This window comes from Nicotiana attenuata, unplaced genomic scaffold, assembly GCF_001879085.1.
Source record: "Nicotiana attenuata strain UT unplaced genomic scaffold, NIATTr2, whole genome shotgun sequence".
Taxonomy (NCBI): domain Eukaryota; kingdom Viridiplantae; phylum Streptophyta; class Magnoliopsida; order Solanales; family Solanaceae; genus Nicotiana; species Nicotiana attenuata.
In genome coordinates this window covers 89,056-116,064 of record NW_017673620.1, presented here as the reverse complement: position 1 = coordinate 116,064, position 27,009 = coordinate 89,056, and the positions used below count along the sequence as shown (strand labels likewise).

At 38.9% G+C, this 27,009-nt stretch overlaps 1 protein-coding gene across 1 annotated transcript; it reads left to right on the top strand.

Moving 5' to 3' along the window:
* The first annotated feature begins 10,570 nt into the window (after positions 1-10,570).
* Positions 10,571-11,158, top strand: LOC109216875 (cytochrome P450 94A1-like). The gene has a single exon (XM_019381096.1). The coding sequence runs from the start codon at positions 10,571-10,573 to the stop codon at positions 11,156-11,158; it is 588 nt and encodes a 195-aa protein (XP_019236641.1).
* Positions 11,159-27,009: the final 15,851 nt, after the last annotated feature.

Sequence of the window (27,009 nt, the reverse complement as noted above, 5' to 3'; positions counted from 1 at the left end):
GAATCATGCTTTTGGTCTATATGCTATGTTACTTGCATTAGAAACATGTTATAGGTCTGTGTTATTTGCATTAGAAATCCTGCCTTAGGATACTCACGTTTACTGCCTTTTCATATTAGAAAACGTGTTATAGTTCATCACTTCATTTTTGATTCTGCATAAGTTGTCATCACCTGGAAATCCAGTCATTAAGCTACCGCTGTAATCACGCTTAATAAAATGACCATCTCTCTTTGTGCATCAGAAATCCTGCTTTAGGACTACATTTGCATCTTCTTTGAATCAAGTCTATCAAGAGGTTTAAAAACAGCCCCAACACATAGACATCATGTTCTATTATAAATGCACATGAAATCAACTCTTGTAACAATCAACACCTAGACCAGCATGTCTATAGGATTTAATAAAACTCAAGATGTTTTAACTAATCCCCAGAATTACGATTGCGTGTTTATAGGTTATTATAGGTCCACGTCTAGGCAAGTCTTAGGTAATTAAATGGTCTTATAAAGATGTGAAATCATGCTCTGTTTATGTGTGAAACTGCCCAGGTTCAATAGGTTCTAATATCAGTAGGCAATCTTATTAGGTTTATATCACCTCGCTTTAAAACAATGCTGTATATTCTATGTTTGTGATGCTCATTTAGATACCCTGTTCTAGGACTTCTCTGAAATTACCTGAAATATGTGTTTAAGACGTGCTACTTATTTGTTTATGTGTGGAGGTAAATATGAGCCCCCTTTAACTGTTTCTCTATTTGATAGTCCTATATGTTCTTTGTTGTCGGTTAGATTTTACCCTTTAGACACCTTAAGAAAGTCTAGAACTGCCTAAAATTAGAGGTCCTAAACACTTTCGGGACCTCAAGGAAGGGACGGATAAAGCACGCTTAGAGTTCATTAATTAAAAACCGTTTATATAACCGCTAAGGGGAGAGTAATTGGGTAGTAGAGGATATGATGACCTGTGCGTTAATGCCACATGTAACCCCTCTATTTGAGGAAGGCTTACCGGGTGTTGTACAATGTGATCCTATAGTCTAACCAACTTAGGACGTCCCTTCCTTTATTTACATATGTGTGCTTAGACTACCTATCCCTAAACTTCCTTTATTTGCAAATGTGTGCTTAGACTGCCTAAACTTCCTTTATTTGTAAATGTGTTCTTAGACTGCTTATCTGTTAAATGACTAATTCACATAATTGAGTTCGGCCGGGACCCACCATTGTGGACCGCAAGGGGTGCCTAACACCTTCCCCTCAAGGTTATTTCGAGCCCTTACCCTAATCTCTGGTAATGCAACTAGTTATATGAGTTAATTGCCCTAGGTGCCCTAACGCACCTTAATCCATTAGGTGGCGACTCTTCAAATACCCAGTTCCCAAAAGGAAACGAGTTGCTCCGAATGAATGTCGAAACCCGGACCTCCGCGAGGAGAAAACGGGGCGCGACACTTGGGTTGTATAACTTATGTCTTTTTGAACTCGTATTATAGCGAACACGCACATGCTTGATACTCGCTCTCCCTTACTGTGTCACTTGAACATAGGCTATGCTTCCAAAGATTCTCAAATGCTTGACAATTGAATTTCTTCCATTCCATGCTTCTGGAGGAGTTTGATCTCTAACATTTCTTGTTGGACACATATTTTTCAAATAAACTGCACAAGAAATAGCTTCGACCCATAATTCCTTGAGCATACTTTTAGCTTATAGCATACATCTATCCATATTAAGAACCGTTCGTTTTTTCTCTCTGCAATTTTATTTTGTTGGGGTAAATAAGATACCGTTAGAGGGCGGCGAATTCTATGAGAATGACAAAAGTTATTAAATTCTTTTGAAGTGAATTGCCTCCTCTAGCGGACCTTAAAGCTCTTCCTTTTTTCACGAGTACTTTGAAATTTTTAAAAGCAACAAAAGCTTCAGATAATTGGTTGAAGAAATAAACACAAGTCTTTCTACTAAAGTTATCAATGAAGAGGAAAAAATATTTACTTTTACCAAAAGAATGTGGATTATTGATTGGCTCACACATATCAGAGTGAACAAGTTGGAGTGGCTTAGTTGCTCTTGACCTGGCCTCCTTGGGAAAGCTCCTCCTTGCATGTTTTCCAAGAAGATCGACAAACTTCACACAATTGATTGGGATAGTTTATTGATGGTATCTCATGCACCATGTTCTTTTCTCCTATTGATTTGAATGCTTCAAAATTCAAGTGCCTGAATCGCATGTGCCAACACCATAATTCATTTTGCACATTAAACTTCAAAGACTTTGTATCAATTATCTCAAGATTCAGAGAAAACAATCTATTCTTTTCCATATTCACTTTAGCAATTAGAACTCCACTTGAGTCTCTAAGCCAAAGATGCATTTTTTCATATGGATATCATATCCCTTTTAAGAAGTTGGCCCAATTGCAGAATATTACTTTTTAATTTTGGCACATTATAAACATCTTGAATTAACTTGTGGCCACCATCTTTAAAGGAGATTAGAATCGTACATATCCCTTCGATTTGAACCTTTGAGGTATCTCCAACGGGTACATTACCTTTCACCGTTTTATTTATCTCCACAAACTTGTCTTTGTATCCACACATATGATAGCTTGCTCCATTGTCCAAGTACCACGAGCTACAATCATTCATGTCTTCTTCCTTGAGTGCCAGTAACAATGTTGACTCATCTTCTTCTTTCTTGTTGTCAACAAGGTTAGCTTTTTCTTCAATATTGCTACGACATTCCCTAGAGTAATGGCCGAATTTATGAGAATTACAATACTCAATTTTTGATTTGTCATACTTTTGTCCATTATTTTTTTTATAGTAGCCACGTCATCTTCCTCCTTTTTTCCACGACTATGACCTCTGAATATTGAGTGTTATTTAACTTCATTATTAAAGTTATTACCATTACTTCTTCATCTTCCATGATTCAGTCTCTAGCGGAGAATTCCTTGCCTCAACTTGGAGATAATAAGCTCCGTAAGAATAAAGTCATTAATATAAACTAATAGGTAGACAACAGTAGCATGAGCTTGATAGACAAACAGGGAAGTATTCAATCCTTGAAGGTGAGAATCCAATGACAATAACAAATTAATGTAGCTGTATATACCAAGCTTGAGGAGAATATTTCAATCTATAAAGAGACTTCTGCAATTGACATACATGAGTTGGATATGAAGGATGAACAAACCCAACGGGTTTTGACATGAATAGCTGCTCTTGAAGCTATGCAGAAAGGCATTTTGCACATCAAGTTGCATGATAGGCCAAGCATTGGATGCAATAATGAATAGAACAAGTTGTATGGCATAGGGTTTAACTACTGGACTGAAAGTTTCAAAATAATAATAACCTTCGAGTTGATGAAATCTCTTCACTACCAGCATGCTTTATAGCGAGCTATATTACCTAAGGAGTCCCTTTTACTATGAAACGCCTATTTATTTCCAAGAACATATTCATAGAGGAACTATTAGGAACAATTATTTGCATTCCTGTAAGTTGGAAAAGGCCTTTATTTGGTCGGGCCAGGCTTAATACAGATCGTAGCGAACAGGATAATGAATCGATTGGTGTTGGATGTATTTTATGAGACCATAGAGGCAATATGATTATGGCCTTTCACAAAGTGTAGGGCATAGTACTAGTAATATGGCAGAAGCTAAGGCTACTTTGTCGGGCCTGCAATGGTGTCACTCACATGGATATGATAGAATTATGCTTTGAATGTGACTCAGATCTAGTTATTGATATGTTAAACAATAATTTGAAACCACCCTGGCACATCGACAATATCATCAAGGAGGCACAACAGCTCATATAAACTCACAGTATTATTATTAGGTATTGCTTTAAGAAATCTAGTAATGTGGTAGAGATATTCGCTTAATGGAGCCTGAGATACATGAGACTATGATTTTTAGTGACATTAATCTCCCTAAGCAGGCTTTCGGATATTACAAACTTGACTGGATACAATTGCTTAATCTAAGACATAAAATTTGTCAAGAACCATTTTGTTGCGAGATGATAGCTAGTCTGCTCTTTGCTGCAAGGTAGCTTACTATAGTTGTATGCTTTTATTTCCCCAATGAGGAGAAACTATTTTTTTTTTTTTTTTTTTTTTTGGAAATATAAGCACATATAACAGACCTGCGCTCTTTATTGGATCTGCTATATGTACCAGATATGTCTTAGTAGTAGATTTCCAATTATGTAATTTATCGGGAGATTTTGGTTTTATGTCCCCCTCCTATTTTACCTTTTCTTGATTTTATAATAAACAAGGTAGTGGTAAATGCCAAACCCCCATCACCACGGGAGGTGAAAGTCTGGGTGGTTGGATTAATTAAAAAAAATATTCTTGATAGAGTTCGGTTCTGACACAAATACTTTAATAGTGTGCTTATAAAAAAATCTTATTAAGAGTAAAATTATATATTAAAGTTAGAGTGTTTCCAAATTAAAAATGTATTATTCTTTTTCAAGGAACTAGTAATTAAGAATATAATGTCAAATAAAATGAAATCAAGGGAGCATATACATTCTAATGTTTGCAAATCCCACCGAGTGCTATGACTTTACGATTGTTATAGCTTTGTGGACGACATTGCATGAAAAATCTTCACTTATTGCTTCATGGAAACAAGAGTGTTATCCACAACATCAATTGTCATTTGGTGCGTGCTATTTTGCACGTATTTTATTGATCCGTAACCGTTCGAGAGATCCATTTAAGTATATCGAGAGATAACATATACTTGTGAGAATAGTGGAATTGAGCAGGCTTTAAATATTCTTTCCTTCAATAGTTTCCTTGGCCTGCCCACATTGATGAATTGTCACTACGGTCTCCATTTTGGTTGAATCGAGTTTCATTTGGTTCAAGGCTTCAAGCTATCTGTGGACTATTGGAATTTAGACTTGTGTTAATTGGTTATCCCAATTCCTTCTTTGACCTCTACACATTTGAACAGTTCTGTACAAAATAAAAGTCATGTGCATCCAGCTATAGGCCAATATCTTCCTTCAAAATAGGGATTTGTCACATTACCAATTTAAAAATAGTGCTTGCCTTTTCTCTCAGTTTAGTCAAGGAATTAGCGTATCCTCACATGTTGCCACGTTTAGACGTGTAGTACGATTAACTTTTTTCCAGCTATACCAAAGAAGTTTTTAGATACTATACAAAAATACTACCCTCTCTATGTCAATTTATTTGACACGGTGCTAGATCTACAATAATTCATGTCGATAACAAAATAGGTTTGTGAAATTATCTATTTTTAATTTTAAAAATGTGTCAACTTTTAAGATGGATGACAAAAAGAAGTAATCCAGCTTAGCTTGTTAGAAATTGGGACTGAACTCTGAAGCTGTAAAACAAGTACCAACATTATATCAAAGCTTATATTATAACTGTGTTCTTCTCAAAACACAGTTATTCAAAATTGAGCAAGCAGCAGCAGCTTCCAAAATCCTACCCACTGTTTGGTTGCTTGTTCTCATTAGTGCAAAATAGACATTGAGCAGTTCTGTGGACATCAGAACTCTTCCAAAAATCATCTTTATCAACCATTACCCTTAAAGGACCCTTTGGTAAAAAATGCATCTTGACAAGAAACCCCTCTATTATCAAGCATATCGTTAAGACACGTTTTCACATTTATCGCAAAGATCCTACCATGCGATTTGTTTTCTCAGACTTATTAGGGGATGGACTTTTACTTGTAGATGGCGAGAAATGGAAAACCCAAAGACATTTCCTCAGTCATATATTTCATGCTGATACATTTCGTTATCGAGTAAAATCATCCACCATTAAAGAGCTCCCTGGCCGTCTTATTCCTTTATTCTTTATTGCAGACATAAATAAAACTACTCTAGACCTCCAGGACATATTTCATCGGCTTACATTGTTAGGTGTTTGCCATAATTTTCTTACTATATTTGGTTTTCCTATCTCTTGAAGGAAAAGGGCAATATAATTACCTTAATTAGGTTTTCCTTTTTGTAAAAGGAAATTATAAATTCTTCCATATTTGGCTAGTCCCTTTTCTTGTAGGAAAAGGTTTGGAGTTCTATAAATTGAAGATCCGTCCTCTCATTCAGAAGCATCCACAATGTAGCCATAGGGGGCTTGAGAGTCTTGTTTAGGGGGAGAACTTTACGGGACAAGTGTTAATGTGTCACTTGTGTTTGCCTCTTCGTGAGGTTGTTCTCTCGATATTTTGTACTCTCTTTTTATTATAGTGGATTGCTCATCTCCGTTGTGGACGTAGGTCAGTTGACCGAACCACGTTAAATGTTTGTGTCTCTTTTGGTATTTCTCTTTTGTTGTTGGATTTATCGTCGTTCAGGGTTGCGCTACTAGCTTCCGCATGACACTTGATTTTTTCGATCCTAACAAGTGGTATCAGAGCGAGGTTCAAGACAGGTTCATCTTGGCGGGTTCAATTCTAGCTGCGACATATTTGACGATAATCGTGATTTTTGTTTGAGAAATTTGACCGGTGTGCTACGCGCGTTGAGACAAACTTTGTGGCGGAGATTTGGAGATGCGACCTGTTGAAGGCTATGTGAAGAAGGTGGATCGAGTTTATTTTGTTAGAAAATTCAGGCCAAGGGGGAGAATTGTTAGGTGTTTGCCATAATTTTCTTACTATATTTGGTTTTCCTATCTCTTGAAGGAAAAGGGCAATATAATTACCTTAATTAGGTTTTCCTTTTTGTAAAAGGAAATTATAAATTCTTCCATATTTGGCTAGTCCCTTTTCTTGTAGGAAAAGGTTTGGAGTTCTATAAATTGAAGATCCGTCCTCTCATTCAGAAGCATCCACAATGTAGCCATAGGGGGCTTGAGAGTCTTGTTTAGGGGGAGAACTTTACGGGACAAGTGTTAGTGTGTCACTTGTGTTTGCCTCTTCGTGAGGTTGTTCTCTCGATATTTTGTACTCTCTTTTTATTATAGTGGATTGCTCATCTTCGTTGTGGACGTAGGTGAGTTGACCGAACCACGTTAAAATTTGGTGTTCTTTATCTTCTTTATTTTCGGATTTACCTCTTCCTCGACATAACAGTGGTATCATAGTTTTGGTTATTTATCCGGGTTATTACGGAATGGAGGCGAATATGAGCAAGATGGTATGTTTAATTGGGAGAAATTATAATGTTTGGAGAAGCAAGATGAAAGACTTGTTGTTCGTGAAGAAGATGCATCTACCCGTTTTTTCAGCTCATAAACCCGAGAGTATATCCGATGAAGATTGGGATTTCGAGCACCAACTAGTATGTGGATATATACGGCAATGGGTTGAAGATAATGTTCGCAACCATATTGTGAACGAGATACATGCGAGATCATTGTGGGAAAAGTTAGAGACTCTTTATGCTTCAAAAACCGGGAACAACAAATTGTTTATGCTAAAGCAATTGATGACCTTTAAATACAAGGAAGGCAGCCCTATCCTTGATCACATAAATGATTTTTAGGGCGTCCTTGATCAGCTATCTGGAATGGGGGTTAATTTTGATGATGAGATACAAGGACTTTGGCTTCTTAATACTCTGCCAGACTCTTGGGAAACTCTTCGTGTTTCTTTGACAAATTCAGCTCCTGGAGGTAAGGTGACCATGGAATATGCCAAGAGTGGTGTGTTGAACGAGGAAGTAAGGAGAAAATCGCAGGGTTCATCCTCACAAGCAGATATCTTGGTTACAGAAGACCGGGGGAGAGATAGAACAAGAGGCTCAAGGAATAGAGGTAAAAGTAGAAGTAAGTCAAGGTCCAAATACTATAATGTTACATGCAACCACTGTGGCAAGAAAGGACACATCAAAAGGTTTTGCCACAAGTTGAATCAAGACACTAGAGAAGGAAAGAAAGTTGAAAATAACGAGAACAATGTTGCTGCTATTGTTCAAGATGACCTTCTTTTTGCTTATGATGAAAACATCATCAATTTGGTATCCCATGAGACGAGCTGGATAGTAGATTCTGGAGCTACCTCACATGTCACACCAAGAAAAGATTTTTTCTCATCTTATACTCATGTTGATTCTGGAGTATTAAAGATGGGCAATGCCAGTGAAGTTAAGGTGTTTGGTGTTGGCACAGTTTGTTTGAAAACTAATAATGGTTCAACGTTAGTTCTTCAAGATGTCAAGCATGCTCCAGACTTTCCTTTCAATTTGATCTCCGCAGGAAGACTAGACGATGAAGGTTACCATAATGCTCTCTTTAACGGCCAATGGAATCTCACCAAGGGCTCGTTAGTAGTGACTCGAGGAGTCAAGTCTGGTCAATTATATGTGACACAAGGCTCTATTCTTAATGACTCAATAAATCTGGTGTAAAGTGATAGTTTGTCAGAATTGTGGCATCGAAGATTGAGTCATATGAGTGAGAGAGGGATTACGTGTTTGGCTAAGAAAAGTTTGCTTTCTGGAGTAAAACAAGCAAAGCTGCAAAGGTGCATACATTGTTTAGCTGGCAAACAGAAAAGGGTTTCCTTTCATAGCCATCCTCCCTCAAGAAAGCCCAATTTATTAGAGCTAGTACACTCTGATTTGTGTGGTCCTTTTAAAGTAAAGTCAAAAGGTGGTGCACTTTACTTTGTGACCTTCATTGATGATCATTCTCGTAAGCTCTGGGTGTATCCTTTGAAATCTAAAGATCAAGCACTTGGCGTGTTTAAGGAATTTCAGGCCTTAGCTGAGAGACAGACGGGGAAGAAATTAAAATGTATTCGCACTGACAATGGTGGTGAATATTGTGGTCCCTTTGATAACTATTGCAAGGAACAAGGAATTCGTCATCAGAAAACTCCGCCCAAGACGCCTCAATTGAACGGTTTGGCAGAGAGGATGAATAGAACTCTAGTTGAGAGAGTTAGATGGTTACTTTCAGAGGCTAAACTTCCAAATACATTTTGGGCGGAAGCACTTAACACTGTTGCCTATGTTATCAATTTGTCTCATGTTGTTGCTTTGGATGGTGATGTCCCAGACAGAGTTTGGTTTACCAAAGATGTTTCTTATGATCACCTGAGAGTTTTTGGGTGTAAATCTTGTGTGCATATTCCTAAAGATGAGAAATCGAAACTGGATGTCAAAACTAAGCAGTGCATCTTTATCGGTTATGGTCAAGATGAGTTTGGGTATCGTTTTTATGATCCAATTGATAATAAACTTATTATAAGTCGTGATGCAATATTCTTTGAAGACCAAACTATTGAAGATATTGACAAAACTGAGAAGATAGATTCTCAGAGTAATGAGAGCTTAGTTGATATTGATCCAGTTTCAATTGCTAAGGCACCTATTGCACATGAAGGAACCCAAGACAATGATGGAGATAGTGATCAAGATCAAAATGATCATCATGGTGTAGATGTTATGGATGCTCCAGTTGATGAAGTTGTGGTTGATCAGCAACCAATTCCTGCATAGGTAACTACTACGAATGCTCCTGAAAGCTCTCTTAGAAGATCTACAAGGGAGAAGCGAAAATCCATGCGCTATCCTCCTGATGAGTATGTACTTTTGACTGACATGGAAGAACCTGAGAATTATGATGAAGCCATGCAAGATAATCACAAAGATCATTGGATCGAAGCGATGAAAGATGAGATGAAGTCACTCCATGAGAATGGCACATATGAGTTAGTGAAATTGCCGAAAGGTAAGAGAGCTTTATCTAACAAATGGATATTCAGAATAAAGCAAGATAACCATACCTCTGCGCTAGATACAAGGCGAGGTTAGTTGTTAAAGGTTTTGGCTAGAAGAAGGGAGTTGACTTTGATGGAATTTTCTCCCCTGTTGTGAAGATGTCTTCTATTCGTGTGGTTCTATGCTTAGCCGCAAGTCTAGATTTAGAGGTTGAGCAGATGGATGTCAAGACTGCTTTTCTTCATGGTGATTTAAATGAGGAGATTTATATGGAGCAGCCTGAGGACTTCGTAGTTAAGCTTGCAGATAAACATGAATTTTGCAGCAAATTGGCAGACATGAAGCCTGTCAATAGTTCCTCTACTTGAAGACACATTTGGCCCCTTGGCTGGAGGGGGAGTTTGTTGGGCACATGCCCATGTTGTCCAGCCAAAGGCCCAATGGCCTAATCCTATTCTCTTTTGGTTTCCAATCCTATTTGGAATTGGATTCGGTTTATTCCTATTTTGAGTGGGTTTTGGCTTTAAGAGAAAGCACCACTCATGATCTATAAATAGGACAACCTTGGAGAATTATTCTATGCTCATTGATACAAGTCTTTGAAAGATTTAAGCATTGGATCTGAAGAGAATCTCAGGTTTCCTTAAATATTCACTGCACGCACTTCAAATTAAATTTTACTACTCAATACTTATTGGAAGTCAAGTAATTCTTTTTCTCATACGTACATTTATATATGTTCTGAATCGGCCTTTGTAGGTATGCAGTTGATGTACTCAGAGAATATGTAAAGAAGAAAATCGCGGGAAAGGTGGAGAAGTTTTCGATACAAAACTCTTCCATAGAAGAGGGAGGCGATTTTTTTTACAGATTTATAACAATGGCTCTCAAATACAATGTAATAGTCGACGAGAAGTTTTTCATGGATACATGTATTAATTTCATCCTGGCTGGTGATGACACGCTGTTTTCAGCTTTAATATGGTTCTTTTGGCTAGTCCCGAGTCACCCACAAGTAGAAAAGGAGATTGTCAAAGAAATCGAAGAGAAAGATGATGATTTGAATGAAATGGTATACACACATGCTTCGATTTGTGAAAGCATGAGACTATACCCACCAGTCCCTCTTGAATTGAAGCAAGTGACCGAAGATGATGTTTGGCCGGATGGAACAAAGTTGAAAAAGGGAATGAGCATTTTTGTACATGTTCTTGCAATGGGGAGATCAACAGAATTATGGGGTTCGGATTGTGAAAGTTTTCGGCCAGAGCGCTGGTTGGTGAAAAACCCTAGTACAGGAAATTGGAATTTTATCCCAAGGGACCCTTTCACATATCAGGTGTTTCAAGCAGGGCCAAGGACTTGTCTTGGAAAAGAATTTGCTTTCATGCAGATAAAGCTGGTGGCAGCTACTATTCTAAAGAGGTTTCAGATCATTCCTTTAGTCCTATCTGTAATTCGTCATTGACATCAAAGATGAGAACTGGTTTTCCTATACGGATTATACAACGTTGCTAGCTACTTTTTCTACATCTAAATAACACGGACAATTGTATGTATATTCGTCATTGACATCATATTGTATGTTAACGGACAATTGTATGTATATTCAACGTTTCATGTGTATCTATCTAACATTTTTATTCAATACTACTTCATTTGTTGTATGCTTTCCTATTTATACTAAGTTGATTTTTAGAGCATTATGTATGTTGCTTCAATGATACATATAACTAGAGTTTAATTGTACTCACTAACGATATTAAAAATGTCACAATCTAGCCACTTATAAAGTTGGAATTTAAATTATATACACTGATAATTATAAAATAAAATAAAAAAATACAATCAATGTATATTAGCATGTTGTATCAGATCACTACTTAACTTGTTTTTTAGATAGATAATACACACTCATCATATGAAAAATGGCAGCTCCCAAGCATGAGGATCAGATATGACAAGGCTAATTTGTTTGCAAGCCGACTGTATTGAACATAGGTGAATGTGAGATTATACGTTACTATTAAAAGTGTAAATAAGAGGAGCCCTTCTATATCAGGGCTAGTGTACTACTTATGGGTTCATCGAACCCATAACTTTGGCTCTGACCGAATTTTCCAAGCTTTTCACGTCTTAACCACTTACTGTTAATGCTTCTGTGTTAAAACACAAAATAAGAAAGACTGTTAGAAGAAAAAACTGGAACAACTGTAAACTATAAGAAATATTCCGAGTCCACAATTTGCTTGTGCGTCCTTAAGGAATTTTAACCCCCTCACACGTTGCCAAGGTAATGGATTAAATCCTTCCAGGATGAAACGGAATAAACCTTCCTTCAACAGTGGCAATACAAACTGCAGGATACCAACGAACTCAAAGAACGGAGCAAAATCACACTTACGAATTTAAAAGAGATTCTGCGAAAGAGAATGCAGGATTTTTCAGAAGGAAAGAAGTTCTGTAATTTTTCAGTGAATAGAAAAAGAAGCCATGCCTCAGAATTTATAGGCAATTATCGGAAGAGGTGTGATGTCTGTTCAGGAAAAAGTGTCTGTTTGGAGGGAAAATTTCGTTAAGCAACGTTCAGCAAAGGCTTGGCTTAATTCCGTTAAGCAACGTTCAGCAAAGGCTTAATTCCGTTAATGAAATGACTGGCATTTAATTAATTATTAAATAATTAATTAAATAAATTTTGTCCAAAAAGTAATCTTATCGATCGATCATTTGACAAATTCAAATCCAAATCCAAATCCAAATCCAAAGCCGAAGCCGAGCGAGCGATGAAGACGGCACGAGGGTTCATTCTCTTCAACTCCTTTTAAGAGCTCTAAGAAGCGATCCTATATATATATACACAAATGTAGTTGTCCCTCACCAATGAGGGACAAATTTCATTTAATAAAGCTCACTTGATTCAAATTTTCCAAATTTTTATTTCCCTCCATTTTATTTCCCACCAATTCCCAATTCACACTTCTAGTCTTTAAAGCCCAATGACTTAGCCCTATGGCTTAAAGTCCAACAATCCCCCACATGAATGGGAATGACTGTAACAAGAATGAACTTAGATGAAAGCAGTGTGATTTGCAAGTAAGGATTAATTGCATCTGGATAAATAGGTTTCCCTTTGAACTTTCCGTAGTGAGCATATGTTGGATATACTCGGTCAATCGGTAGATTTGATATCTTTGAACCGTCGAACTTTAGTGTATACCTAGACAACCATATGTCACACAACCAATCCTTGACCGTCTTTTGGTTCTCATTGTTGTGTTCGTTTCAGCCATGAACACCGCATGGTTTCATAAGTGCGCAGAGAATTAGCCTTACAGAATTCTCATTGAAGCGACTTCCACTTCATACTTACATAGGTGGTTCCTAAACGTGTAATCCTTTAGACTGACACTATTTGATAAATACCACATCTAACTTAGGTAATCATTAAAGAACGTGTAAAGTTCTATCCTTGTTACTGAACATTGTCTTCATCACGAGAAGGGACTAAAGATTTTACTTTGACAATGTTGAACCGGTTAATCACAACTTTGTTTGAGCTCCTTGAACCTAGATCTCGGAATATCAAAAATTCTAGGTAGAGTTACCGCCATGTTGACTTGTCCTCGGCCATAGTCCCATTCCCTTAGATGATTTCTCAACTCCCTCTCTAGTTAAGCCTTTTGTAAGCGGATCCGCCACATTATCCTTTGATCTTACATAATCAATAGTGATAATTCCACTAGAAAGTAGTTGCCTAACGGTGTTATGTCTTCGTCGTATATGACGAGATTTTCCGTTATACATAACGCTCCTTGCCCGTCCTATTGCAGCCTCACTATCTCAATGTATGCATATAGGAGCCAAAGGTTTTGGCCAGAACGGAATGTCTTCTAAGAAATTTCGAAGCCATTCAGCTTCTTCACCGGCTTTATCCAAAGCTATAAACTCTGATTCCATTGTAGAGCGAGCGATGCACGTCTATTTGGAAGACTTCCAAGATACTGCTCCTCCACCAACAGTAAAAACATATCCACTTGTGGACTTTGTTTCTGTTGAGCCGGTTATCCAATTTGCATCACTATATCCTTCGATAACCGCAGGATATTTATTGTAGTGCAAAGCGTAGTCTTGGGTATATTCCAAATATCCCAGAACTCGTTTCATTGCCACCCAGTGATGTTTATTGGGATTACTTGTGAATCGACTAAGTTTACTTATTGCACAAGATATATCAGGTCGTGTACAGTTCATGATGTACATTAAGCTTCCCAACACACGAGCATACTGCAATTGAGACGTGCTTTCACCTTTATTCTTTATAAGATGATGGTTTAAGTCAATTAGAGTTCTTGCACTTCTAATTCCAAGTGTTTGAATTTTTCAAGTACCATTTTCACGTAATGTGATTGAGACAAAGCTAGACCCTGAGGAGTCCTATGAATTTTAATTCCTAGAATTACATCGGCAACTCCTAAGTCTTTCATATCAAACTGACTAGCAAGCATATGCTTAGTAGCTTGAATGTCGGCAATGTCTTTGCTCATTATTAGCATATCATCAACATATAAGCAAACAATGACTATATGATTTGGAACGTTCTTAATGTAAACACATTTATCACATTCATTAATCTAAAAGTCATTTGACAACATTGTTTGGTCAAATTTCGCATGCCATTGCTTGGGTGCTTTTTTTAATCCATAAAGAGACTTAACAAGTCGACACACCTTCTTTTCTTTTCCCGGAACCACAAACCCTTCAGGTTGGTTCATGTAAATCTAGATCACCATTTAAGAAGGCTGTTTTTACATCCATTTGATGGATTTGAAAACCATTCTTTAGGATTTCTTACCAAGTTGCATTCAGACAACATGGCACACAAGTCCTCCATTTCTTGAGCATTTTCAACCATGTTAGCTTGATTCTTCTTCTTCTTATCATTTTTGGTGCACGACAATCCACAGCCTCATGCCCAGATTTTCCACAGTTGTGGCAATTACCCTTGAACTTTTTCTTTCTTGGGTAATTCTTTGGTCCAGAAGCCTTCTTTCTCTTCTTATTTTGTGGCGCCTCCTCAATAATGTTAGCCCTTATTATTGTCGAGTTTCCACGTGACTTCTTTTCAGCATTTTTGTTGTCTTCTTAATAAAATTATTCAAATGTCATCTCCTTCCGCTTGTGTTTTAGATAGTTCTTAAAGTCCTTCCACAACGGAGGTAACTTCTCAATGAAAGCGGCGACTTGAAAGGCCATATTTATGACCATACATTCAATAATAAATTCATAATTAATAACAAGATAAATCTTATTAATAAAATTATTGATTCGGGTCATACCTTCAGCAAGGAGGTCATGCACAATGACTTGTAATTCTTGGACTTGAGTTATGACCGACCTAGTGTCAATCATCTTGAAATCCAAAAACCTTGCAGCCACGAACTTCTTTAGTCCGGCATCTTCAGTGTTGTACTTTTTCTCAAGCGCATTCCATAACACTTTTGAAGTTTCCATGACACTATAGACATTGTACAAGCTATCTTCCAAACAACTCAAAATGTAGTTTTTGCACAAGAAATCAGAATGTTTTTGCACAAGAAATCAAAATGTTTTTGCACAAGATGGTTACAAAATGTTTTTGCACAAGAAATCGATAAGACACCGAGTTCGAGGATCGAGGAACTTATCGATGATCGAGGCTGGTATCGATCGCGACCAAAAGAGGCAGACATCGAGCAAAGCACAATAGCGGAAAGGATAGATATCCGTGACTGGACGAAGATCATGGCGTAAATCTTGGAAAACCAAGGGCAGTTATTTAATTAATCATGGGATTTACTTCCGTAATTACCATAAATAGGATTCCTCTACTATATAAAGAGGGTCCTAATCATCTTGTAACCATCTTACATTCACGCATATAAAAGGAATACAATACTTTCTAGCTTATATTCTTGTTCATCAGTTTGATTCATAACTATTTTGGGCACTGATTAGTTCGAGGGCACCTAAGCTGGAGGGATGAATTACGTTTCAAGACTGGTTTGCTTATCTCATTGTTAATCATTACTGCTAATTTCTACATTTATCAATTGGTATTAGGTAAAATCACGTGTCCTTAAAACCACATTATAAATTTAATTATTATCCAATTTTTAGACTAAATAGTTTGGCGCCCACCATGGGGTAAGGATAATAATGGTTGCCTAGTATTAATCCTCATAACACACACTGCCTTACGCTTGTTCTCGTAAGTGTCTTTGATTTCAGGAATCAACATGTCAAACTCTCAAGCAGCACCCACTCACACAGACACCGGCCTTGGTATTCATGGCGAGAATGAGAACGTAGTCGCCCTGAGAAACGAAGTACCTCCAGTCAACCCCGATGGACCACCGGTCATAGATCCAGTCGATGTCAGTTCTCCTATTGCCATTCATGGAAATTTAGGCGCCGACCCTGAAAATAGCATTTGCAAAGATGGCTGGGCAGCCGATCAGAACGCATAGAGCGGTGAAGATGGCAGGATTAGCCTTCAAATGATATTTTAAATGTTGCAGACTCAGCAAGCTGCAATAGCGCAGCTCCAAAATCATAGTCGAGTACCAAGCAAAATTTTGCTCGATACATCATAGGAAGTTATTCATAGGGTCGAACCTATACAGGAGAAATCAAAGAATAATGGATCAAAATTGACCCCGCCATCATGAAAATGCTCGAGGAGCTCACCAAACGGATCGAATCGGGAGAAAAGAAAATCGAGGCTAATGACAAGAAGGTAGAAACGTACAATTCACGGGTTGACCAAATACCGAGGGCACCCCCGATTCTAAAAGGTTTGGATTCGAAGAAGTTTATGTAGAAGCCTTTCCCTCCAAGTGCGGCTCCGAAGCCCATTCCAAAGAATTTCTGCATGCAAGAAATTCCCAAATACAATGGAACCACAGATCCTAATGAGCATGTCACTTCTTATACATGCGCAATAAAAGGAAATGACTTAGAAGATGATGAAATTGAATCTGTTCTGTTGAAGAAGTTTGGAAACTTTATCGAAGGGGGAGATGATATGGTACCACAATTTGCCGCCCAATTCTATCGATTCCTTCGCCATGCTTGCTAATTCAGGCACACGCCAAAGCAATAAAGTTCGCGACTAGGAAGTCGGACCTCATCAAAATGAGACAAAAAGATAATGAAATGCTAAGGAATTTTGTATCTCGGTTCCAGATGGAACGCATAGACCTACCTCCAGTCACCGATGATTGGGTTGTCCAAGCCTTCACTCAAGGTTTGAACGAGCTAAGTTTGATAGCATCGCGACAACTAAAGAAAAATTTGATTGATTATCCAGTTGTGACCTGGGCCGATGTACATAATCGATACCAGTCAAAGATCAGGGTCGAGGTTGATCAGTTAGGAGCCCCTTCCGGTTTTGTCTACCCAAATAGATCCGATGGCAAAGTCCAAAGGGACATTGATAAAGAGCCCCAGTAAAATAGAGATGGGTACCAACCATACAGCGGAGATCATAGAAACAACAGACAGGGACATAATCCCGTTTGAAATGATCGAAGAAATGATCGAGGACAAAACTCCCGAGGGCTCATGAGTAATAGTGACTTCGTTAAACATGTCGATCATAAAGAAGCGCCACGGTTATGAGAATATAAATTCAGCATCGATGCATCGGGTATTAAATCAGCCATTAGATGAATCAAGGATATTCGGTGGCCCAGACCCCTAGAGACCGATCCAGCTCAAAGGAACCCTAATCTAATGTGCAAATACCATGGAACCCATGGTCACAAAACCGAAGATTGCAGACAATTAAGGGAGGAGGTAGCCCGTTTGTTCAATGAGGGTCACCTTCGAGAGTTCCTGAGTGACCTAGCTAAAAATCACTTTATAGACAGGGATGCAAACAGGAAAAATGAACAGGAGGAACCACAACACGTGATTCATATGATCATTGGTGGGGTCGATATTCCTAAAGGCTCGATATTTAAACGCACTAAGGTGGAAATCACAAGACCCGGGACTACTTACCAGAGGATACCTTGTCTTTCAATGATAAAGATGCAGAAGGGATTGAACAGCCTCATAACGACGCGCTGGTAATATCTGTCCTTATGAATAAAAATCAAGTTAAACGTGTGTTGATTGATCCAGGTAGCTCGACAAACATTGTTCGATCGTGGGTCGTAGAGCAACTCAGCCTCCAGGATCAAGTCGTGCCTGCAGCTGGAGTACTCAACGGCTTCAACATGGCAAGTGAAACCACCAAAGGGGAAATCATTATGCCAGTAAATATGGCCGGGACTATCCAAGAAATAAAGTTCCATATAATCGAAGGTGACATGAGATACAACGCGCTGCTCGGAAGACCTTGGATTCATAATATGAGGGAATTACCTTCAATGCTTCATCAAGTCTTGAAATTCCCAACATCAGAAGGAATCAAAACGGTGTACGGAAAACAACCCGCCGCCAAAGAGATGTTTGCAATCGACGAAGTAGTACCAGTATCGGTGCTTTTGTCAACAAAGGGATTAGAGTCAAAGGAAAACAAGAAGTCAAATAGCAACCACAGGCACCAACCTCGGCCCCATCGGAGGAGCAGGAGATCTTCGAGAATGAAGACTATATGATATCTCAAACCTTCATAACCCCCGATAATTCTGATGCAACAAAGTCAACGTTCGAGGAGCTGGAACAACTCATATTGATCGAGTATCTTCCCGATCGAATGGTATACCTGGGCACGGGGTTAACTCCCGAGCTTAGGAAAAAACTCACTCAATTCATTTTAAATAACATGGATTGTTTTTCTTGGTCCCACCTGGATATGACAAGAATACCATCAGAGATAACAACACATCGATTGAGCTTGGACCCGAAGTTCAGACCAGTAAAACAAAAGAGAAGGCCCCAGTCCGAGGTAAAACATGCATTCATCAAGGACGAGGTAACCAAATTTCTCAAAATAAGATCCATTGGGGAAGTAAAATATCCTGAATTGTTAGAAAACGTAGTTGTAGTACCTAATAAGGGGAACAAACTTAGAATGTGCGTAGATTATAAAGATTTAAACAAAGAATGTCACAAAGACTCTTTTCCTCTGCCGAATATCGATCACATGATCGATGCCACGGCCGGCCACGAGACCCTTAGTTTTTTCGACGCTTACTCCGGGTACAATCAAATTCAAATGAACTCAGAGAATCAGGAAAAGACTTCATTCATCACTAAGTATGGCACCTATTGTTATAATGTAATGCCGTTTGGGCTAAAAAGTGCTGGTGCTACTTACCAACGCCTAGTAAATCGAATGTTTGAAGAACAAATAGGTAAATCAATGGAGGTATATATTGACGATATGCTAGTTAAGTCCCTGCGCACAGAGGACCATTTAACACATTTGCGGGAAACTTTCAACATATTGAGAAAATACAACATGAAGCTCAATCCTGAGAAGTGTGCATTCGGGGTCGGTTCGGGCAAGTTCCTCGGTTTTATGGTGTCAAACCGGGGGATCGATATCAACCCGGATAAAATTAAGGCAATCGAAGACATCACAGTCGTGGACAGCGTTAAGGCCGTACAAATTAACAGGGCAGATAGCTGCGTTACGCCGATTTATCTCGAGGTCTTCAGATCGAAGTCACAGGTTCTTCTCACTGCTCAAAATGAAGAACAATTTTTCTTGGACCCCGGAATGTCAACACGCACTGGAAGAGTTATGTGGTATCTTTCGAGCCCACCATTGCTTCATACTCCGAAAGCGGACGCGCAACTCTACTTATATTTAGCACTCTCAAAAGTCGTGGTAAGTGGTGTCCTAGTTCGAGAAGAGCAAGGTAAGCAATTTACTATTTACTATGTTAGTCGAACTTTAGGTGAAGCCAAGACCCGGTACCCACACTTAGAAAAATTATCCCTTTCTCTAATAAGTGCCTATAGGAAATTAAAGCTATATTTTCAGTGCCATCCAATTTGTGTGGTGATCACTTATCCTCTTCGTAATGTTTTGCACAAGCCCGAACTCTCGGGCCGATTGGCTAAATGGGCGGTCGAATTCAGTGGGTATGATATCGAGTATCGACCCCGCACGGTCATCAAGTTCAAATCTTAGCAGACTTCGTGGCCGACTTCACGCCAGACCTCGTACCCGAAAAAGAACTTTTGTTAAAAACGGGTACATCTTCAGGGGTGTGGACCCTTTTCAGAGATGGGGCTTCGAATGTGAAGGGGTTTGGGCTCATCTTGAAGACGCCCACAGGCAATTCAATTATACAATCTATCAAAACCTCTAAGTTGACTAACAATGAAGCCATGATTACAGGTCTCGAGCTGGCTAAAAGCTTGGGAGCAGAGGTCAACGAGGCCAAGTGTGACTCCCTATGCAACAATGGAAAACAATTCATCGGCAGCAAAATAACAAAGTTCCTCAAAGATCACAAAATAAAAAGGATCTTGTCGACGCTGTATCATTCTAGTGGTAACGGACAGGCCGAATCGAAAAACAAGACCATCATTCAGATTCTAAAGAAAATATTGAACGATGCTAAGGAAAAATGGAGAGAAATTTTGCCCGAAGTCCTTTGGGTGTATCGACAACATAAAAATCCAGTACGGGGGCAACACTGTTATCCTTAGTATATGGCGCCGAAGCTCTGATCTCGGTTGAGGTCGGGGAACCTAGCATCAGGTTTCGATACTCAACGGAAGAGTCAAATCACGAGGCTATGAATACAAGCCTCGAATTGCTAGATGAAAAATAGGAAAACGCCCTCATCCGAATGGTCGCACAAAAGCAACGCATCAAAAGGTACTACAACCGAAGAGCCAATCTTCGCCACTTTCGAGTCGGGGACTTAGTTCTGAGAAAAGTCACCCTCAATACTCGAGACCTAAACGAAGGAAAACTCGGCCTAATTGGGAAGAAATGTATCAGGTCCTCGATATCATGGGAAAAGGGTCTTACAAACATGGCACGATGAATGGAGAACAATTTCCAAATAATTGGAACATATCACTGCTCACACGATATTATTGCTAAGGTATGACCTTCTCCTTTTTCATTTGTGTTTTATACTAACATATTGCAGGTGTTCGATTGAAGACATCGAGTTACTATCCAAACATGAAGTCCTTAAGTCTGAAAACACGCGTTGCACTCTTTTTCCCTTCGACCGGTTTTTATCCCAAATGGATTTTTACGGCAAGGTTTTTAACGAGGCAACCACTGTTCGTGCTAACATAGAGCAATTCCACAGTATCCAAGGCTTCTTTACAATCAACCTCGAATACTGGGGGGGCATCACCCTTGGATGTTATGTTTTCAAGGAAAGTACTTCGTGTCAACAGGGTCTCGATAGGTAAATTTTGTAAAGAGCCAAACGGTCAAATGAACTGTGTCCATGTAGATTACTCGAGCCCTAATGGCAAAACATGTACGCATGAATGATCTATTGAAAGAAGTATTTTTACCTTACCAGATGTTCCATGCCTTAGTGAAATTTCTACTTTATAATTTCATACTTATGATCTTTTGCGGAAACTGTCTCAAGTGTCGATGGAAACTAAAGCTCGAGCAATCAAACCCGTACTCAGGGACTGCCGTCCAAAAATCGACATGCTCGAATTATTAAACTTTGAGACCATAAGACCTTAAAAGGGCAATCCTTGATTTTTTAGGCCAAGGCCGCCCCACTTGGAACAAGTTCAAAGTATAATTGGGAAAATAAGACCAAGAGGCAAATCCTAAGGCTACGGCCAAACTAACACGGTTCGGAGACGCCGAATCCCAAAATGAAAACAGGCCTTCGAATACTTTTATAAACCGGTTAAAGGCTACCCTCGGCAAAACAACCAAAGGGTTTAGATAACACAACCCCGAAAAAACCCAACGGGTGCAGACTTACTTCGTGCTAAGGCATGATAAACTTTTATATGATTAAACTTTTTAAGCCGAAAAGGGAGAAAAGCCTCTCTTTTAAGGCCATATTGGCCCAATTCAAGAGCCTAAGGGCCATTATATTTTTTGAGTTCGAGCACCCTCACTCAACAAAAACCTAAGGGTTATTAGGGTTTTTCTACTTCGAGTTCGAGCAAGTACTCACTCGATTATAGAGACTATATTAGTCTGACTTCGATCAAGTTGCCTAAGTTTTGGATTCACAAACAAAATTTTCGCAAGGCACGAAGTGAGTCAAAATTCTCGCTAGGTATAAAAGTGTATCAAAATTGTCATAAGGCGTAAAGCAAGTCGCAATTTTCACAAGGCAACATTTTATATATATGTATGAAACTATTTACATGGATCGGTCAGGATCCTACACAAAAAATTCAAAAATCCTAAGTGCTTAATTTACTTCGGGATGTGCGTCTTTGTCATCAGAATCCCCTCTACTCTCGGATCCACTCGCTCTCCCAGAATCATCATCATCAGAAGAAAGTAATGCTTTGGCTTCAGCCTCAAGTACTTTCACGTTCTAGATATCGACAGCAAGATCAAAGCCACGAGTATGAATCTCCTCAAGAGTCTCGCTTCGAGACTGGTACTTGGCTGGCTCGACGACCCAGTATGATCGAGTTTGAGCCATATCAGCAACGTCAGTTTTCTTCACCAAATCATCAATCTTTCTCTAATTTTCTTCTAAAATTGGTTACTTTGTTGTTGCAACTTGTGTGAAAAATTGTGAAGTTGGTGAATTGAAGTATTCAAGTCTTCAACGATAATTAATTTTCAACATGTTGTTCATCAATTCGGCAAACTCGTTCCAACTCTTTAGTTTTAATATTATAGTTTTATTTGTTTTATTTAATTACTTTGTATAATTATAATTAAGATGACCTATTCCTTAAAAAATATGTTTAGTAAAAATAAGGGAAAATCCAAGAGTGGTGAATCTAGTGGCCAATCTATTCCCCCTCTAATTACCCGGCCTCCCTACCCAAACCCCATACCCGCCCTCCACCTGCTTCTATTCTTGATAGTGATAATAATTTATTACAATTTACGGAGAGTCAATATGTGCTAATGTTGGAGGTGGTGAAAACTTAGATCATGAATATATGAATTCTCTTTATGGTAACCCAACTATTGATGAAGAAGATGAGCAGTAAATAGATTCAGATGAAACGAAACCGGATGATGATACACCCACTAGTCGTGTTGCTCAAGTTAACCCAACTAATCCAAATGATGCCCCAGTTGACCCCCCTGTTACTACCCCAACTTTTTCTAGACAACCTTCTAAACGGGCTGAAACATCTCCTGTTTGGCCATTTTTTATTCAAATAAGAGAAAGAAATAAAGCTAAGTGTAAAACTTGTGGCAAAGAGATGGCTTTTAACTATGTTGATCGGGGGGGGGGGGGACGGGGAGGGAAGTTTGAGGAGACACATAATGATACACCCTCAAGATAAAGCTAAATATTATCAATTGAAAGCTGTGGCCGGGGGGACAAGTCCAACTAGTCAGCCTGACCCTAGTACTGGGTCAAATCAATTTCAACCAGGAATTAACACTGTTATCGGTGGTATTTTATATTATGACCCAAGAAAAGATAGGGAAGAATTAGCAAAAATGGTTATTGTTATGTGCTTACCCTACAGTTTTCCGTCTAACCCCCACTTTGTGCATTATATTAGAAAAGTTTTTAATCCTACTTATAAAGGATGGCCTCGCACAACCGTAAAGAGCGATATTTATAAATATAAACATGAATATTAACAATATTTGCGCTATTTATTTACTCATAGTAATTGTCGTGTTGCTATTACTACTGATATTGGTAGAAGTGGTAATGACTGTGATTATCTTACTGTTACAAGTCATTGGATTGATGAGGACTGGATAATGCAAAAGTGCATTATTGCTTATAGAATAGTTAATTCACGTCACACAGGGCAGTTTATTTCTAGCACGGTTACGGATATTTTTAGATATGTTTGCATTAGTGATAAAATAATGTCAATTTCAGTGGATAATGCTACTAGTAGAACTAATGTTGTAGCCTTACTTACCACTACACTAAATCTTGCATTTAGTAACATTTTTCATGTTAGATGTATTTTTCATATTTACCATTTAATTGTGGCTGATGGTATGAAAATTTTAAATGTTGAAATTGAAAAGGTTAAAATGGCTCTTCACTGGCATTTTTATTCAAACTATTTAGTTTATCTTGCAGATCTTGCAAATTTGTTTGCTCATTTTTCAAAGAGGGTGGGGAAATATATGAAGTAGCTATTGATTATATGAGAAAGAAATTTAAAAAATATTTTTTCCCTATCCCCCTATTTATGGTATTGCTGCCTAGTTAAATCCTACTTGAAATTAGGTGGTCCTCAATATTGGTATCGATCTATTTATAATGGTTTAGCACTTGAACCTGAGGAGTTGTCTACACATTCCGACGCACAAGCCTCAATTAAAATAAATGCTCTAACTATTTATAGTGCTTATCAAATTGCAATAGATAATGCTAGACCAGATATTCCAACTCCTTCTTCTTCTAGTTCGCAAGCATCTAAAAGAACTGCAGGAGTAAGAGCACTTACTACTTGGACCGAGTTCAGGGGTTCTCAAGGTTGTACCACTAGTGATTGTTTCACAACTAAATGAGCTTGAAGTTTATTTGTCAGAGGGACTTGAGGAAGTGAATCACGACGGCTCATTTAATCTTTTGGAATGGTGGAAGGACAAAGAAAAACACTTTCCGATCCTTTCAAGGATGGCCTGAGACATTTTACCATTCAAGCTTCAATAGTGGCATTGGAGAGCGCTTTCAGTCAAGCAAGACTTCAAATCGGTGATAATAGAGCGTCTATGAGGGAGAGCTTGGAAAAATGAGTACTTTTCAGAGATTGGATCCGTCAGGAACGAAGAAATTTTGGACTTGCAGAAACACAACCAGAGGTAGACGAAGCTTACGAAGAAATGTTAGCTGAACTTGCGGAAGATGTAGCTTCGCCCAGAAACTGTAACGACCCGACCGGTCGTTTTGAGCTCTAGAATTTCGCTCAGCAGTTTGGGGCCATGAGCAGCTTCACTTCAGGTATTATGACTTGTACGCATGGTCGGAATTGAATTCCGGGGAATTCGAAGTTGATTAGGTAAGAGAATTCTCATTTCGGAAACCTTAAGTTGAAAGAATTGACTAAGATTGGATATCAGAGTAAACGACCTCGGAATCGAGATCTGAACGTTCCAGTAGGTTTGTACGATGATTTCGGACTTGGGCGCATGCCCGTATCGGGTTTTGGATGACCCGGGAGCGTTTTGGCGCCTATTGTGGAAGCTAGCATTTTGAAAGAAATTTCATAAGTTTGGGTTGAAGTGCTTTTTAGTGTTATCAATGTCCGTTTGGGATTCCGAGTCTGGGAGTAGCTCCTTGTGGTGATTCTGGAGTTGGGAGCGCGATCGGAAGTGAATTCGGAGGTCCGTAGGTCATTTTGAAGTCATTTGGCTAAAGATAGAAATTTGAAGGTTTTTGAGAAGTTTGATCGAGAGTTTGACTTTTTGATATCGGGGTCGGATTCCGATTCCGAAAGTTGGAGCAGGTTCATAATGTCGAATATGACCTGTGTGCAAAATTTGAGGTCAATCGGACGTGATTTGACGGGTTTCGGCATCGAATGTAGAAGTTTGAAATTTCAAAGTTCATAAAGTTTGGATCGGAGTACGATTCATGATTTCGACATTGTTTGATATGATTTGAGGCCTCGAGCGAGTTCGTATCATGTTTTGGGACATGTTGGCATAATTGGTTAAGGTCCCGAGGGCCTCGGGTGGATTTCGCAAGGTTAACAGAATAAATTTTGGACCAAAGAGTTGCTGAAATTTTCTGCAGAAAGCTGTTTTGACAGCAACTAGTGCAATCGCGGAGCTGAATTTGGAAGCTTATATCTCGAAATCTATAAAGAATCTGAAAATTTGCAAAACACAAAAGTTGTTGCCCTTGCATTCTAGTTTCCAGAAAGTTAAATCATTCATGATTTGGAATTGATTGATTGGGTATCTTGTTGCTGCTGTGTATTTATTTTGGGACTACGGGACGGTATCCTGGGAGCTCCCCTGTATGTTTACTTTGGGACTACGTATTGGTATTCCGGGAGATCCCCCCTGCACTTTTACATTGGAACTACGGGATTGGACCTGGTAGATTCCCAGTACTGAGTATTTTTATTTGGGACTACAGACTTGTATTCCGGGAGATCCCCCTGCACATTTATGAGTTGGACTATGGGACAGCACCCGGGAGATCCACCGGATATTATATTTGGGGACTACAGGACGGTATCCTGGGAGATCCCCCGGTTGTTATTTTTGCGTTGAACTGTATTTGTTTACCGTGATCACTTGTTTTCTGTTTCTTTACATCCTATGTTGCCCTTACTGCTGCACTCATTTATATTGCTCTGTTTTACACAGTCAAACTTATATTATATTTAATCTCAGTAGGGCCCTGACCTTCCTCGTCACTACCCGACCGAGGTTAGGCTTAGCATTTACTAAGTACCGTTGTGGTGTACTCATGCCCTTCCTGCGCATGTTTTTCATGTGCAGATCCAAGTACCTCTACTCAGACTTACCATCCTTGAGGCGAGGCGATCTTTCGGAGACTTCGAGGTATATCTACCGCGTCCGCAGACCGAAGAGTCTCTCTCTATTCTCTCTTGTAGTTACAACCCTTCTGTATTTACTTTGTTTAGACATTCTGGAGTTAGAACACTATGTAGTATTCTTAGCTTGTGATTCATGGGTTTCCGGGTTTTGGGAATATGTATTAGTTTTTGAGAGTTGACGTTGTGTATGCCGAGCGACACTTTTAAACGTTGTTTTACTACTCTATCTCTGTTTTAACTTGTTTCTTCCGCAAATTGGTTTATTTTCCGCATTTTAGGTTTACCTAGTCGTAGAGACTAGGTGCCGTCACGATGGTTCACGGAGGGCGAACCAGGGTCGTGACAAGTTGGTATCAGAGCTCTAGGTTCATAGGAGTCATGAATCACAAGTCAATTTATTAGAGTCTCGCTAATCAATACGGAGACGTCTGTACTTATCTACGAGAGGTTATGTAACTGTTAGGAAAATTCCACTTCTTGATTTCCTCATCGTGCGACTTGATTCCTTGTGGCTTATGCCCTTGTTTCCTTCCTACTCAATCTTACGCGACGCGAACCACTTCTTATAAATCGAGAATTGAAGAATTATAATGGTACTATAGATGTGGTGCGGGATGTTTCTCCCGGTATAGTTGGATGAGCTATTGTCGTCACCTTGCGGAAGGATTTTTCCATCGTTTCGGCTCG